This window comes from Anguilla rostrata, chromosome 18, assembly GCF_018555375.3.
Source record: "Anguilla rostrata isolate EN2019 chromosome 18, ASM1855537v3, whole genome shotgun sequence".
NCBI lineage: Eukaryota > Metazoa > Chordata > Actinopteri > Anguilliformes > Anguillidae > Anguilla > Anguilla rostrata.
In genome coordinates this window covers 24,936,665-24,952,287 of record NC_057950.1, presented here as the reverse complement: position 1 = coordinate 24,952,287, position 15,623 = coordinate 24,936,665, and the positions used below count along the sequence as shown (strand labels likewise).

The 15,623-nt window shown below is 49.4% G+C and overlaps 1 protein-coding gene across 7 annotated transcripts in view; it reads right to left on the bottom strand.

The window, feature by feature from the left end:
* Positions 1 to 904: 904 nt before the first annotated feature.
* Positions 905 to 15,623, bottom strand: part of adgrb3 (adhesion G protein-coupled receptor B3) — a 202,591-nt gene continuing 187,872 nt past the window's right edge. For 6 of the 7 annotated variants that reach the window (XM_064316723.1, XM_064316721.1, XM_064316722.1 and 3 more), the window contains 7 exons: positions 15,415 to 15,586; positions 14,848 to 14,943; positions 12,965 to 13,004; positions 6,196 to 6,851; positions 4,513 to 4,548; positions 3,758 to 3,862; positions 905 to 1,968 (listed from right to left, as the gene is read on the bottom strand). In XM_064316723.1, coding sequence (XP_064172793.1) covers positions 1,780 to 1,968; positions 3,758 to 3,862; positions 4,513 to 4,548; positions 6,196 to 6,851; positions 12,965 to 13,004; positions 14,848 to 14,943; positions 15,415 to 15,586 — 1,294 coding nt within the window. In that variant the 3' untranslated portion in view covers positions 905 to 1,779. The remainder of the gene's footprint in view (positions 1,969 to 3,757; positions 3,863 to 4,512; positions 4,549 to 6,195; positions 6,852 to 12,964; positions 13,005 to 14,847; positions 14,944 to 15,414; positions 15,587 to 15,623) is intronic. The other variant, XM_064316727.1, reaches the window with a different exon arrangement.

Here is a 15,623-nt window from a genome sequence, read left to right as displayed (position 1 = left end):
CTCTGAGCCTGTAAAACTGACCCTGGATCAGCACTGCTACTCTGAGCCTGTAAAACTGACCTGGATCAGCACTGCAACTCTGAGCCTGTAAAACTGACCCTGGATCAGCACTGCTACTCTGAGCCTGTAAAACTGACCCTGGATCAGCATTGCCAAATACCTGCTGTTTGAAAGAAAACACAGCAGAAAACTGGGCCCTTACCTCTTAATGGGTTTAATCTTGTTATAAGAGTAGTGTGTGTGTGTGTGTGCGTGTGTGTCTGTATGTGTGTGTGCGCGTGTGTGTGAGTGTGTGTGTGTGCGTGTGTGCATGTGTGTGAGTGTCTGTGTGTGTGTGTGCGTGTGTGTGTGTGTCTGTGAGTGTGTGTGTGTGTGTGAGAGCTATGATTTAGTATAAGACGTATGACATAGAAGGGGTGCCTGGGTTTAGCCATAAGGTATCGAGTAAGGTGCAAGATGCAGGACATAAGAGCTTGCGTTGTTTGTAAACAAAGCACACTGTATGTAATGTCAGGCCCTATGAGACTATTTAAACCAGAAAAGAAAACACAGTGCAAACTTGTGTTGAGTTTCAGTGATCTTGCTGCTGGCCAGTGTGATCGCAATAAACTTTTCCTGTCTTTTGTAAAGTTTGTTTTGTGGTGCGTTCCCGTATTTTCCTGATTCTGACTCCACGGTAAGTTTCGGGTTCCTCACACACTGACATCACATTAAACTAAAGAGAAAGAGAAATGATACGGAACACAAAAAAATAAACACTAACAAAACAAAAACGAAGACGCTTGTAATACCCACTGCCGCAAGTGCAATGAGATTGAGTGGACAGACCCTCTGAAGCAATACTACAACATATTTCCTCTTTTATTTACATTCCGTTTCCAAACGTTAACATTTCTTTCAACTCTTTTATTTTTATTTTATTTTTTTTTCACCAGGTCGGCAGTTTTTTTCTCATCAAAATAAATCGGCACGAGTAAAACATATGTAGACAAAAGTTTATTTACACCATACAACATTTTGTTTTAAATATTTTATACAGGGCTGCAGATGAGAGAGCTTGCTGAGAACCTTCAAGCGGAACCTGCAGTAATAAAGTTGTGAAATATATTATTCATATAAAAGTGAGTATTACCTTTATTGCATTTAAAGCAATGGAGAATGTAGCTCGACAAACATTCATTTTTAAATGACAGAAAAAATCCTTTTGCCCCTTTTTTTTCATATTATAAAGTAAAAAGTGTAGTAATGGCCAAACAGACTGTTATAAACTTTTTAAAAACCTGCATAAATATATACATTGTGCTTCCAGGCCCAGGAACACAGAAATAAAGACCGGGCCTCAGGAAGCTGGGACAACGCAATGCCGTTGTCTTTTTGAGGTTTCATCTAGAAAGATTACCTTTTTCACCCATTCATTCCACAGGTACTTTAAACACGTGATGGTAAATATTGTACACCTGCCTGCCCCCCACTAAGAACACTAGTGAGAATACAAAAGAAACACTGATTTTTATTTTTATTTTTTTTGTAGCGTTTTTTTTTCTCGGTTTTTTCGTTTTCTCTCTTCGTTTTTTTTGTTTTTTTTTAAACGTATTGGCACATAACGTCCCTGCCATACTTAGTGTAGTCCGGATATGTATGCCAAGGCTGCAAAGAAAGTCTTTCGTTGTGTTTTCAGTGCAAAATGCGTCCGTCCCCGCTCCCCGCCCCACCCCCCCGGGCCCCCCACCCACCCCTGCAAAGCGTGACCCGCCCCCGCCCCCCATTTCCCCCCGCCTTTTACACCTCCGTCTGGAAGTCCCCCTCCTGGACGTCCAGGGGAAGGCTGACACACTTCTCCCACTCCGCGGGGGTCATCTCCAGCGAGTCCTTGGCGTGGGACTCTAGTACATTCATAGTGGCGTAGTTCTGGTACTCGCTCCCCGGGTTGTAGCTCTCCCACGGGTTCTTGTTCGGCATCGCCTTCTCCTACGGGGAGCGAGCAGGGAGGGACGGAGAGGGAGAGAGAGAGAGAGGGATGCAGAGGAAGCAAATGACAGGAGGAACAGAAAATGAAGGGGGGAGAGAGAGAGAGAGAGAGCAAAAGAGAGAGGGAGAGAGAGAGAGAGAGGGAGAGAGAGATGCAGAGGAAGCAAATGACAGGAGGAACAGAAAATGGAGAGAGAGAGAGAGAGAGAGATGCAGAGGAAGCAAATGAAAGGAGGAACAGAAAATGAAGGGGGGAGAGAGAGAGAGAGAAAGAGAGAGACAGAGGGAGAGAGAGAGAGAGCAAGAGAAAGAGAGAGAGATAGAGAAAAAGAGACAGCTTAATATCTAATTTAATTTTGCCATATGCAAATAGCACCACAGTTAGAAATTCAGGTTATGATTTTTTTTCCTCCTGTGCTGAAAAAGAAATGCAGAGCAGTGGGCGGAGCAGAGGGCGCCAGGGCGGAGCTTGCAGGTTTGCACAGCTGCAGGGTGCCTTCCCAGCTGCATGGACACCGCGTCCCTACATCCCTCACTCACGCGTGTAACGGCTCTCGATAAGACCAGAGCGTTGCCGCGAAGGCGATGAGAACGCAGCCGCGTCTCGCCCCTGCTTCTGCCTCTTACGCCGGCCGGCGTCCGGGGAGCATTCTCAGCCCAGCTTCTCTTGCGCAGCCAGTCTCAGGAGAATGCCAGGTAATATCAGATAGGCTCAGATTCTCCTGCTGACAGCTCTGCTCCGAGTTCTCGTGGGTGGTGGCAGTTGTGGGGGGGGTTGGAGGAAACATTTATCGTTTCTATACAAACATCCTTGCAGCAGTTACTAAGCAACAAGCTGCAAATGACATCTTGCTGTGGGCTGATTGAAAAGTGAGTGAAAGGAGGCACTGACGCCTGTGTGTGTGTGTATGTGTGTGTGTGTGGGTGTGTGTTTTAGTGTGTGTGCGCGCGCGCGCGTTCAGAGGCAGCATCGAGCACATTCTCTTACGTGTGAATAAAAATGGACTAAATCCAGGAACATGCAGGTGTATGCGTCAGTTTCCATGGAGACAGATGCGGCATGTTCCGTTGTGAGGGCAACGACGACGGGGGGGAGCGGGGGAACACACGTTTTCTACAGTCACACGCTGCAGGTGACTGTACGAGGGCCCAGATTAACCGCAATCTTCGACGGAAAGAAAAAAGAACGAGCCCCCTGCACAATCATCTCATCTGCGGGCTGTGGGAGAGATCGGCTCCGCAGGCATCCACCACGCGCGGGGATTAGTCACCCGAACAGAGGGAGAGGAGAAGAGAGCCTGCGCAGCTAACGCGCCTGTTTCTCAAAAGGTGCATTGCAACAGACAAGCGAAGCAGCTCCTGACATGCAGACACATGTATGGAGCTATTTCCTTCATTTAAACCCCGCCCACACAAACACACACTCAGGCACGTACGCACATACACATGCACACACGCACACATATACACACACACACACATACAATGCACACAAACATACATACACACACACGCTCACACACACAAACACACACGCACACACGCACGTAAACACATGCACATGCACACACACACAAACGCACACACACACGCACACGCACACGCACACGCACACACCCACCTCTCCGATGCTCCAAGGCAAACAAAGATTTTTTCCCCGATTCTCCAGAAGCCATTAGCCGGATCGCTATTAATCCACTCAGCTACATGCTTCCAGGTTTGTGCGTTAGCACGGGCACGAGGCCTCCCCCCCACCCCCTCGGCTAGCGCCCCATTTCCTGTTACTCACCATGCCGGCCATATTTGGTATGTCTCGGAATCGGTCGAGAGTCTGGAATTTCTGATTGAGCTCCTGAAAAAGCTCCATGTGTCTCTTCCTGGTGTGCATCACTTTCTGCGAGGGAGAAGGTTCAGAGAATCAGCCAACTGCCCACCGGAACGCGGCCCTCCCCCGCCTCTGGCCCAGCCCACCCGCGACCTGCTGTACCTGATCAGTCACAACTATATGCTTTACTTATACATGTAATCAGGAGGAGATCCAGTCCCATAAGGTGTTCTGCAACTAGCAAGCCGCAGTCAGGAGACCACAGGTGGCTTTTTTAAAATTTGTGGCAGCGCTAGCACTTCAGCTAAACTCGTTGCGGGGGCAAGGTACACATTGGGCTACGAACGCACTAGCTGCTCTGAGCCGAATTGTAAAAAGGGATTTTCTTACATTCAACGCCACACCTGTTTTCACTCAGAGTTTATCAAAGCACACTGTACAGGGATTATCTTTGATACACTGAACTAAGCAGTTTATTTTAGCGTTTGCAGCGCACGCCATCGCTCTAAAGTGAAATTATCCACAGAGACTTATGGTAAGCACCCTAATGTTTGTATTAGCCGAGTACCTACAGGGGAAAGAATGGAGCAGATAACTCATCACTGTTCAGTATTAGCCAGGCTGCGTTTGACTTAACACACCGCGCAGATTAGTGATAGCCAGGCCACAGACTAATGCTCAGGCAGTCAAAAATACACAGGAGGTAAAACTATACTTACTTCAAAGTCCAAGTCTGAATATCGCGACTTTCTTCGCTGTTAAAAGAAAAAAAAAAGATGTTTTATGGAACCCATCTCAATATGTATGGTGGTGTCATCACAATTATTTGGCAAGTATTTGGACAGTGACACAACTTTTTGTTGTGCTTGCTCTGTAGTCCAGCAGATTGGATTTGAAACCAAATGAAACAATATGAGGTTAAAATGCAGACTGTCAGCTTTAATTTGATAGTATTTACATCCATGCTGGGTGAACCATGTAGGAATTACAACCCTTTTCGTACATAGTCCTTTCGTTTTATGGGTCCCAAAGTAATTGGCTGCTCAGCTGTTTCTTGGCCAGCTGTGTGTCGTCGCATCGTTAGTTCATGCACAAGAACGCTAACAAATTGATTCCAGGTTTGGCATTTGCATTTGGAGTCTGTTTCTCTTCTCAAAATGAGGATCAAATATGTGTAAATGCCAGTAAAGCAGGCCATCATGAGGCTGAACATTTTGAATAAATCAATTAGAGACATGGCCAAAACATCGGGTGCGTCAAAATCAACCGTTTTGTACATTGTTAAGAAGCCCGAATGCACTGGCGAACTGAGCAATAGCAAATGACAGACGGCCACTGTGGTGACTGATCGAAGAATACTTTGAATTGTGAAGAAAAACCTTTTTTCGCCTGTCAGACAGATCAAGAACTCTCTGCAGGATGCAGGCATAGATGTTTCAAAAACCAAATATATAAGAAAGGCTATGCCAGCAGAACCTCAGAGCGTTCAGCGCAAGATACAACCCAGAAGAACGACACGGCCATCTTAGGGTTTGCTACAAACTAACGTTGAAAATAAAATGAAATAAAAAACTGTCGCGTTCTGTAAGTCTTCCGAACAGATGAGACAAGTGTTAACCTCGAAAAAGTGGTGAAAGAAAGGAACTGCTCGTGATCCAAAGCACCCTGTCTCATCTGTGAAACATGGTGGGAGGGGGTGTTATGGCTTGTGCATGTATGGCTGCTACTGGAACCGGCTCTCTTGTCTTCAATTATGATGTGACTGCTGACAGCAGCAGCAGGATGAATTCTGAAGTATACAGAAATATGTTATCTGCTCAGATCCAAACAAATTCCTCAAAACTCATTGGATGGCACTTCAACTTGCAGCAGGACAATGACCCCAAACACACTGCTAAGCAACCAAGGAGTTGTTTAACATGACAATGCAGCATGACAATGACCCCAAACACACTGCTAAGCAACCAAACAGCTGTAATTCCTACAGGCATCGCAGGATATGGATGTAAATACCCAAAACATTCATTCTTTTCCGATCCAATGTGCTAGACCGTGAAGCCAAAATAACAAAAATTGTGTCATCAAATATTTACAGACCTTACTGTTATTTAAAAGTCAATCAGAGACGTTGTCTTAAAAAATCCAGCCTTTTACAGCTACAGTAATTATTTGGACAAATATTGCATTTGAGCCCCACGATAAGCTGACTTTGCAAAAGAATCTGTCCGGAAAAGGAATACTGAACCCCAGGAAACGTGTTTAGTTGGACATTACAGCAGGAAGGATGTGCTTAATAATAATGTGCTTATAGTGCCAGACGACACAGATTGCTAAAGACTTGCGGAGTCCAGCCAAGCGGTTGCCCTGGGTTTGTCCCCCCCCCCTGGGGGTGTGGCGTGTACCTCCAGGGAGCTCATGGAAATGGTGGACCCCGTCTCGCTCCTGGACATCCCGGCGCTCTCCTCCATCTCGGCCAGGAAGTTCTTGACGGCGGTGCGGGGCTCGAAGGGCAGGCTCTGCCCATGCTCGGTGGAGGAGAAGGGCTGGTCCAGGCCCATGGCCATGTGCTCCATGCCCCCGGGGCCCATGCCGAAATCGGGGTTGACCTTGTAGTGCGCCAGGCGCTCGTGGGCCATGGCGTCCATGCCCATGCTCATCTTGCCGTCGTCCTTCATGAGCGTGGGCGCGCTGCCCGAGCCTCGGGGCATCACGATGTAGTCGGGCTCCATCATGGGGCCCTGCTGGCCGTGGCCCCCCAGCTCGTGCCCGCCCACCTCCTGGTCGGAGGAGCGCACGGCGTCGTCCGTGCACAGGTACACCGTCCGGCGGAGGTCGCCGCCGCCGTCGCCGTGGCACGGCTCGCCCAGGTCGCCCACGCCCATGGGCATGTGCAGGCCCGGCGGCTGCTGGATGATCACCTTGGAGATGATGTTGCCCGGCAGCGTGGAGAAGCTGAGGCCCTCCGGGCCCTTCTCGTCCTCCTCGTCGTTCAGCGAGATGCGGGAGAGGGTGCCGGTGATGGTGGCGGCGCGGCAGGACCCCATGTCCTTATGGAGCGCTGGGGGAGGGGGGGTGGGGGCGAGAGAGAGAGGAGAGAGAGAGGGAGTGAGAGAGAATGAGAGAGGGGGAGAGAGAGAGAGGCAGAGAGAGAGATTAAGATTTTTTAAAATCCCTTTTAAACCACAGAAATTACAGAAATCTGGACTCCTACTTTAACAACCGTACACTCAATGTAATTATACCGTTTAATGTACACAATAACAAACAGTGCCCTGCAGATGAGTTAACCTGGTGGCTAGATTTGAGCCAGCCAACTATTCAGTCTTTGCGTTTGTTCATAGCCTAGCCTGGTAACAGTGACCGTTGTTCGAGTGGCTAAGAGTATTCTGAAGAAACTATTTTTGTTGATGGAGCCAAAAAAACGATAAAATCAGTATGTTTGCCTTGGTCAGCTCCCCAGTAATAAAAACATTTTGAACCTTGATATCTCTAAAGTTTCAAAACCAATCTCAATGCCATTTCTCCGGTGGACTACAAACAAACAAAAACAAAAACAAACAAAAAAGAACCAGACCAAACAGCCCAAAAAAAAAAAAAAACAAACCCAAACAACCACCAAAGGCAGAGGGGCAGACAGAGCAGAAGAGAGAGAGATAGAGCGAGATAGAGAGCGAGATTAGATTACGCCTGTAATGGAGGACAGACCTGCCACATGCTATTACTCGGCGGGAGCTGAGCCCTGACATCACAGCGCCGGAGGGGACGCGCGGTCGTTCATCCGCCGCGTCTCCCTGGGAGACGGGGAGGCGGGCGGGCGGGCGCAGGAGGGGCCCCGCGGGGTCTGGCCGGAGGAGGAAAGAGCACGCAGGAACTCCAGACCCGGCACGCCCCCCCACCGCGGTCCTGCATGATGAACGCGGCGCGTTTTATACTCAGGTTGGGCCGACCTTGGCGGGGAGCGCGGACGTGACCGGACAGACGCCGGGGCGAACGCAGCCCGCACTGCACGGCGCTTTAATCTTCCCCTCCTAAATCCGAGGGGGCGCTGCGGCGGCTATCCCGAACGTAACGGCGAGGAGAACGGAAGGTCGGGACGGCTAAAAAGACCCCCCCCCCCACCCCCCACTCCCACTTCTCCCCGGTAAACAACCAGCATGGCTGAAGATCTGGAGTCCTTCAGACCCACAGAGACCTATTTCCTGTGTCAAGCTGAACCATACTTGTTCCTGTTCCTGATTGCTGAGTGCTGATTGCATTTTGCCTTCGTTTCTCTGCCATAAACCTGGGGCACTTTATAAATAAATAAAAAAACTCCACCACCCAGAATTCCCCACTGCTCTCCGGCTGACTCACTTTTGGGACAGCAGCCCTGTCTGTACGACGCGTACCGAACCCCCCGATTCGTTTCCATGCGGCGCTGTGTACTCTCCGGGACTGCAGCCGCCGTGGCCAGCGGGGGGGAGGACATAAAAAGAAAGGCCCCCCGTGGAGGGGAAAATGAGGCGTGTGGCGTGGAGGTTCTCCGCGGTTAAACCGGGCCTGGCTCGGGCCGGGAACACGCATTACTCAGGCTGGCCCTGCTGAGGTGAACCCTCTCCTCTCCTTGTCTCTCCTTTCCTCTCCTGTCTCCATCTCTCCTCTCCTCCCCTTCTCCTCACCTCTTCTCTCCTCTCCCCTTCCCTCCTCTCCTCTCCTCCCCATGTCTCTCCTCTCCTTGTCTCTCCTCTCCTCCCCTTCCCATCCCCTCTCCTTTCCTCACCTCTCCTCTCCTCTCCTTCCAGATGGTCTCCCTCAGAGCCAGCCCGGACAGCTATATAACCTGACAGCTTTTGCAGCAAACGAGCAGCGGTTCCAGCTTGCCCTCCCCCCCTCCCTCTCTCTCCCTCCCTCCCTCCATCTCTCCCTCCTCTTCCCTCGCTCCCCAAGCGGCCCCCCTCAGGCAGCGCGCGTCTTTCCTGCCCGCCCGCTGAGCGCGTATCCCGCACGCGTTTTCGTTTTCGACCGTCGAACTGGCCGCGCCAAATAACGTTGGAGCCGCGCTACCACTCCGTACCAGCGAATCTCGCTCGGTCGCAAAAGGCAAGAAAAAAACGGCGAGCCGGTAGGGCGATCTATCCGATCTGAGCAAGCCAGAAGCCAGGCGAAAGAGCGGCCATTTTCTCTGGCTAAGGATCTAAAGGCTGGTAAGAGTGGGATCGGTTTATATTAAATCTGACCCCACCTTTCTAACTGCGAGAAGCGCACTCACCATAGTGTGGCTTGCACGTGTTTCTTCGTTAAGAAACTCCATTAAACACATACTTTATATTCCTGGTAAATGGGACCATTTCCTGCTTGCAAGCTGATCTCACGATATGGCAAGGCATTATATGAATGCAATTCATCATTCTGCATTTCCAATTTCCACATTAATTTCAATATACGCACAGCACATTGGCCACACGTCATTGATGTTCATGACTTTACTGACATATCCATATTATTATTATTATACTGAAAATATGACGTAATACACTCAATAAATGTAATTGTGAATGGACTACAGGGTATAGCTAAGAAAGATTGTGCTCTCATTTGGCTGCTAAAATTCCTGTTATCCCCAAAAGAGGGATAACGGTACAATGAACGACCATTTCCAGCTGGAGGACGAAACAACCGCCGATCCTTTCGCTGGTGAAAGCTGAAGCAGAGGACGCACCTTTCACAGGTAAACGACGGTTCGGAAGGGCTCGCCTGCACCAAATCACCTTTCAGACGATCAGAGCGAGCGAGCAGCGACCGCACCTGGAGACTAACGAAGCGCCTTTTCAAAAGCACGAAGCGCGCACTTCACTTTGATTGTCGTACATCAAATCTAATTGCTGTTTATATTCCAAGCGATACAAGATGGCTTTCAAGTGGTCAGACTACACACCTGTCTTAAAACCACTGTCTGCAATGTCCTAGTACATTCCTGTCTCCTGAAATATTGTACCTATAACTAATTGTATCCTCGGGTCTTGTATACAATATGTGACCGCCTGCTGGCTGAAGTAACCTACCTATGATACTGATGACTAATATAATAGGTAATATATAGGTAATGTCTTCCCTAGGGTGTATAACTTTATGTCAAGCAATTTTAAGCAACAGATATTAAGATCTGACCAGATGCTATAACTCACCCGGGATCAAAAATGGCCTCTTTCATTAAGGAATGTTGAATACGTCCTCTAATTAAATTAGATAGCGGAGCTTTTCAGAGGGCATACAAGACCTATCAACTGATATTCATAAAGCTGTGTGAAATTAATCTGGTTTAACAGACGCTGGAGAACACACACTGAATGCCGTTGTTATGCATGCCATTACAATACATTCCAGTCACTTTCAAGACTTGGCATTTTTTTCCCACATTATTTTTAACATAGCGTCCACTTATACAGCCGTATATATAGTGAAGCACCGCAGGTTAAGCACCCCGCTCAAAGGCACAATAGCAGTGCCCCACTCGGGAATCGAACCTGCAACTAAGCCCCGGTTCCCTGGCCACTATACTGCACCGCCGCCCTAGCGTGCGAGTGCCGGAGTGCGGTTCGGTGGCGCGGAGGGTAACGCGCTGGAGAAGATGGCACCAGGCCGCGCCCGCGATCGCCGGCGATGGCTCGAAACGATCGGAGCGCTCTTCGCGGGCAATTGTTCCGCGAAAGCTGTTTGGTTTCGTGAGTTCATTTGTGGCGCCGAAGAAAGGTATCGCTGAATTTATGCTTCTGCCGAGAAAAAAAAAAACTGTATTCCTGGCGAGAGATTTAAAGTAACTTTCAATATCCCTTGGTGCTCTTTATACATCGAAAATGGAGAGGTCTTTCGCTCGGCTAACTGAGTGAACTTGTTATCTGTAATAAGGAGCGAGAAAAGGCATATTGATGCATTGCAGTGGCGATACGAGCCTTAATTCTGCAAAATAACAACACCGTTCTTGTTTTCCTCAAACCGAATTGATTTCGAAAACACCTCAGCTGTTTTCTTTTCTCTTTGTCTTCCATTTAGCCGACAGTCTCCTCCGTCGTCCCCCCTCATCAACCCGCAGTCCCACCAGCTGTGTAATCACAGCGCCGGAGGGGAGCCAATCACGCGCGGCCGACACAGGCAGGCGCGCGGCTGTCCAGAGGTGGCGCCGGCGCGCGAGCGAAAACGAAAACCCGTCGCCCTGGGAGACGCAGCGGCCAATTACGCGCCGCCCGCGCCGTGGTCGACGCCGCCGCAATCGGGGACACCGGAACCTGGGTCGCGGTCCGTACGCAGGAACCCCGGGACCAAACAGGCCGGTCAGCCCGGCAACCCCCCGTGCCCCGTGACTCTGGGGGGGGGGGGGCTATTCGACTCTAATTTCAGGTCCCAACCTCGGCACAGGGACGGACACAAAGATTTGTGCACAAGACTAAGAGCACAGATGCTCTTGCCATGACACTGCAGTTAATGTGAATGATTACAAGGGCACTGAATATCCTGAACCCCTGGCCCCACAGAATTACAGGCACTTATAGTCTTAAATAACACAAGTAACTCAAGCTCTCCTAACGGTGGTAGGCTTTACAAAGAAAAAAAAAAAAAGAAAAAGGAATTTGGGTATAGGGAAGTCGGACAGAATCTTTGAGATGCTCCAACCTTTTAATCCATTCCAAAAATTCTGTCTGACTCGCTTCTACCCACAACACCCTGCTTTTATTTGATTGGAATCAAAGTTCCTATCACACACTGTCGAACTTTGGACACCATTTACTGACGGTCGATGCTCCAAAGATTAGAAGATAAAACCCTCTATTAAGTAAGTCATTTACCGGAGTGAGCTTTGGAATACTTAAGCAAACCCTTCTGTCTGCCTTACCTGCCTGTTATTGTATCACAGACAACACACACTCAATTTATCCAACGCGTTTAAAAAAAAAAAAAAACCTTAACACGGTAAATATATAATATATTGTGTAGCAACCACATCTTGACACTAAATAATTAAAGTGATAGACCAATTTGAGGTTTAAGCAATTACACTAATGCATTGAAAAACCCAACCCCTTCTCTAAATCTCACCCCCCCCGCACCCCACCACCATAAATCAAATCCAGAACTTAAAGCACGAACCCCTAAAAAAAGAACGGCAAAGCCACACCCCCCACCTTCGCTGCTGCCGCACGGCGCGTACTGAAGGTTCGCGGCGGCTCTGAGGAGGCGGGGCCGGGTGTCACCCGGGGTGCTGGCGGGCAGGTTTTTGGGCTTTGACTGGCTGGTACAGAATGTACCTGTGGGAGGCGGGCCCGTCTGGGGCCCTTCGGCTGGGCCACCGGCTTCCATTCTAAACCCCAGGCCCACGCGTTCCATTTACCTCCTCTCTCTCTCTCTCTCTCTCACACACAGAAAAAAACCCGCCGAAGGTGATGGGTAACCAGGACCGCCTTTGAGAAGCGGGTATAAAGGAGAACGCCGGGGAGTTTCCATCGTTCGGCTCGATTGCTCTCCCGCGTTTTTCCGGAAACGCGTTTTTATTCAACCCGCGTCTCGGCCAGGCCGGCGATTTCCCGCGTTTTTTATCGAAACAAAAAGCCGGGGGTTTTTTGTTTCGTGTGGCGAGGCCACACACGGATTCCAACACACGTTCTCAACTACACGACCAAAATTTAAATTTGGAAGAGTCCACTGTACCACCAGAGCAGATTACAAAGCAGTTAGCACCAAACACAGCACACACACACACACATGCAACGTGACAACAAGGCCTTGTCGTTAAATACAGGCATCCCAATACCCTTTACAGAGACGGCGGGGTTTCACTCTCACATGTTCCTGTTCGATGGATTTGCAAGAAAGAAAAACGTAACAAAGAAAGAAACCGCCACGCAGTATCGACAGCCGATAGGCCGGCTCAAACGTTTTGGCTTCGAAGCGCGGGGCACATTTAGAGATAATGGGCTTGGGAAGGCGTCACACTCCGGGTGAAACCACTGTGGTTTCTTTCACGGTGGCGAAGGCTGGAGGTTTTTTGGCGAGCGCTTGCTTTGCAGTGGCTGAACTCTCCCGGGAGCGGACGATCCCGTTACATAAAGCAAGCGGTTTCACCCCGCTTCAGAGTCCTCTGGGCCCGAGCTGAGCTAAAGCAATTAGCACCTCATTAATGAGAAACCATCTGTTCCCTACCTGATCGACAGGCGATGTCCACGTCTTTTTCAAAGTCGGTCTGTCGGGGGAAAGAGTTGCGGTCAGAACACAGCTGGCAGTTTCTCCGTGAACACACACACACACACACAACCAAACGCGCAGGAACACGCACACACATACAAACAACCTTACGCACATACAAATACACACACGTTCACAGAAACACACACAAACTACCTTACGCACACACAAATACACACACGTTCACAGAAACACACACACACACACGCACATACACAACCTTACGCACACCCAAACACACACACACACACAAACAACCTTACACACAAACAAGTACACACACGCACGCAGAAACACACACACACATCCATACGCACACACAAATACACACAGAAACACACACACACACACACACGCACACACACACACACGCATAGACACGCACAGACACACACACACACGCACACATGCACACACACACAAAAAGCAATGCCCACCCCAGGCTCTCTTTCTCCTTAAATTAAATATACTCCTAGGGGGTCTTCCCAGGGTGCCTGAATTACTTCACTCCCTCTTCTTTTAATCAGGAGGGATTGTGGGACTTCTGAAACACTTCCTGGTTCCAGTCACCACAGGCTTTGTTATAGCGACGCATCAATCAAAGCTGGGGGCTAAAGTGCTAGCGCAGCAGTCTAGCCCCACTCAATAGGGACCACAAGAGAATGACTACCGCAGGCCTTAAAGCCAGGGGCGCGTCTGTGATACAGCTCCGGCGATACGACGTCCATCAAAGGGCCATTAGAATACAAACGGGGGATCGTAATCGTTATGGGCCCGCGGATCCGCAGCAGATCCAGAGCCCGGGACGGCGTTTCAGAAGGTCAGCTAGCCAGCGACGCTCCTCTGCGGTCCGACGCCCGGAAGCTCGGGCGAAAAGACGCGCGACGGACGCGGCGAACCGCTTCATTCGACCGCCGAACCCTCCCGGCATCGGTCGTCACGGTTGGGGGGGGGGGGAGGGCGCAGGCCACGCGGCGTGTAATTACGCTTTAAAACCAGAGTGCTCTCTGGGAAAAATGCGCAAGCCCTGAGGTTCTCGTCCCCCCCCCCCGGAGGAAGTGGATTAGATTAAATCAAAAGGAAGTGATGAATCGGGCAAAGGGGAGAGGGCCGGAGCAAGGTCGAGACGACGGCGTAACGAACGGCCGCATCATTAATAACGGACAGAGCGCTGAGGTTCCTTTAAATTTACATTCCGCTATTTATAGGTTAACGAACACGGGGGAAACGCGAACTTTTTGAGCGTCTCTTTCTTCGATTTTTGAAATGTATTTCTTTTGAGGAAAATAACCCGGAAAGGAAGCGAACGCAGTGTGTGTCTGAAACGTAACGTTCTTCTCGTTTCGAACGTCGAGAGAGAAATCTGTGTATGGGTGCGCTGAAACTTTCAAATCGCGTGAGGCTCGCTGAGCCCCTTCACACCTTGAAGGGACTGGCTGTAAATGTCACAGATAAAGGCAGATTCCAGCCCTCCCACTCCGTGCTTGGGCTTCAGATTTTTTTTTAAATTGGAGGACATGTTGTTTTGTTACAGCAAGCATTTTTCTTTTGCCAATAATAAAATAATAAGAAGAATAACACCAACAACAACAACAATAATAACATTATTGTTATTATATAGGAACGACACATGATTAAAAAGCAAGTTCATAACGGTGAGTTTTAAAAAAGATTTTAAAGTATAAAAGACAATGAAAATCTAATTTACTAGAAAGCCTTTAATGAGTGATGAAAAACACAAGTCTCTGCTCTCTGAGTAACTCACACAGTGTCTGGTGCTCGGAGAAAACAAGCGAAAGCCAACCTGCAGAATGGGCTGAACCACGCCCGAATGAACTCACCATGATCTGAGCGTGCCCATTGGGGAACGTGCCTGTGGCGTCCGTGCTGATTGGATCCTGGCAGTTTCTCAGGCGACATCTGAAGGCATCCTGCACCTGATCCACAGCAAAGGGCAAAATCACACTCTGGCGCAACTGCCGCCAAGATTTTATGCAGCACCGATCCGCCAAGGTGAAACGGTTTCTCCTCCGGGCGAAATATTATTTTGAGTAAAGATAAAAACCGACGGTGTTTATTCTGCAAACTACTGTTCGGTTGTTTGTTTTTTTTCCAGCCGAAGGCAAAGAGCTGGTCGGACAGCGGGAACTCAAAAGATCAAGTCCAAACCCAAAAGTGAACAAACCGGTCCTCTCTTTATGCTAGCAGCTCTAAACTGGAATGTTTACGATCAGAAAAAAAAAAACCTTAGTCACTATCAGAGGATGTTTAAATAACGGTAGGTTATGTTCACATTGTGTTGAGACCTAAAGCCTAACAGAGGGGAAAAGCAGGATTTATAAGGGCTGGGGGCCAGAGACAGATTACAAAAAAAAAAAAAGGCGCAGCGTTTCGGGACTCCGAGATACCTCTCTCCTCAGGACGCAGTGGACCATGACGATGACGAATCCTTGCAGGGAATCGAAGACGGCGAAGAGTATCTGAAAGAGTATCGAGCGCTTGTCCGTCATGGCCAGAACCGCTGACATCCAAGTGAGCGCCAGCAGCGGCAGCACCACACAGGAGCTCCACAGAGACGCCCTGAGAGGGGGGGGGGAGAGGGGAGAGAGAGGGGGGG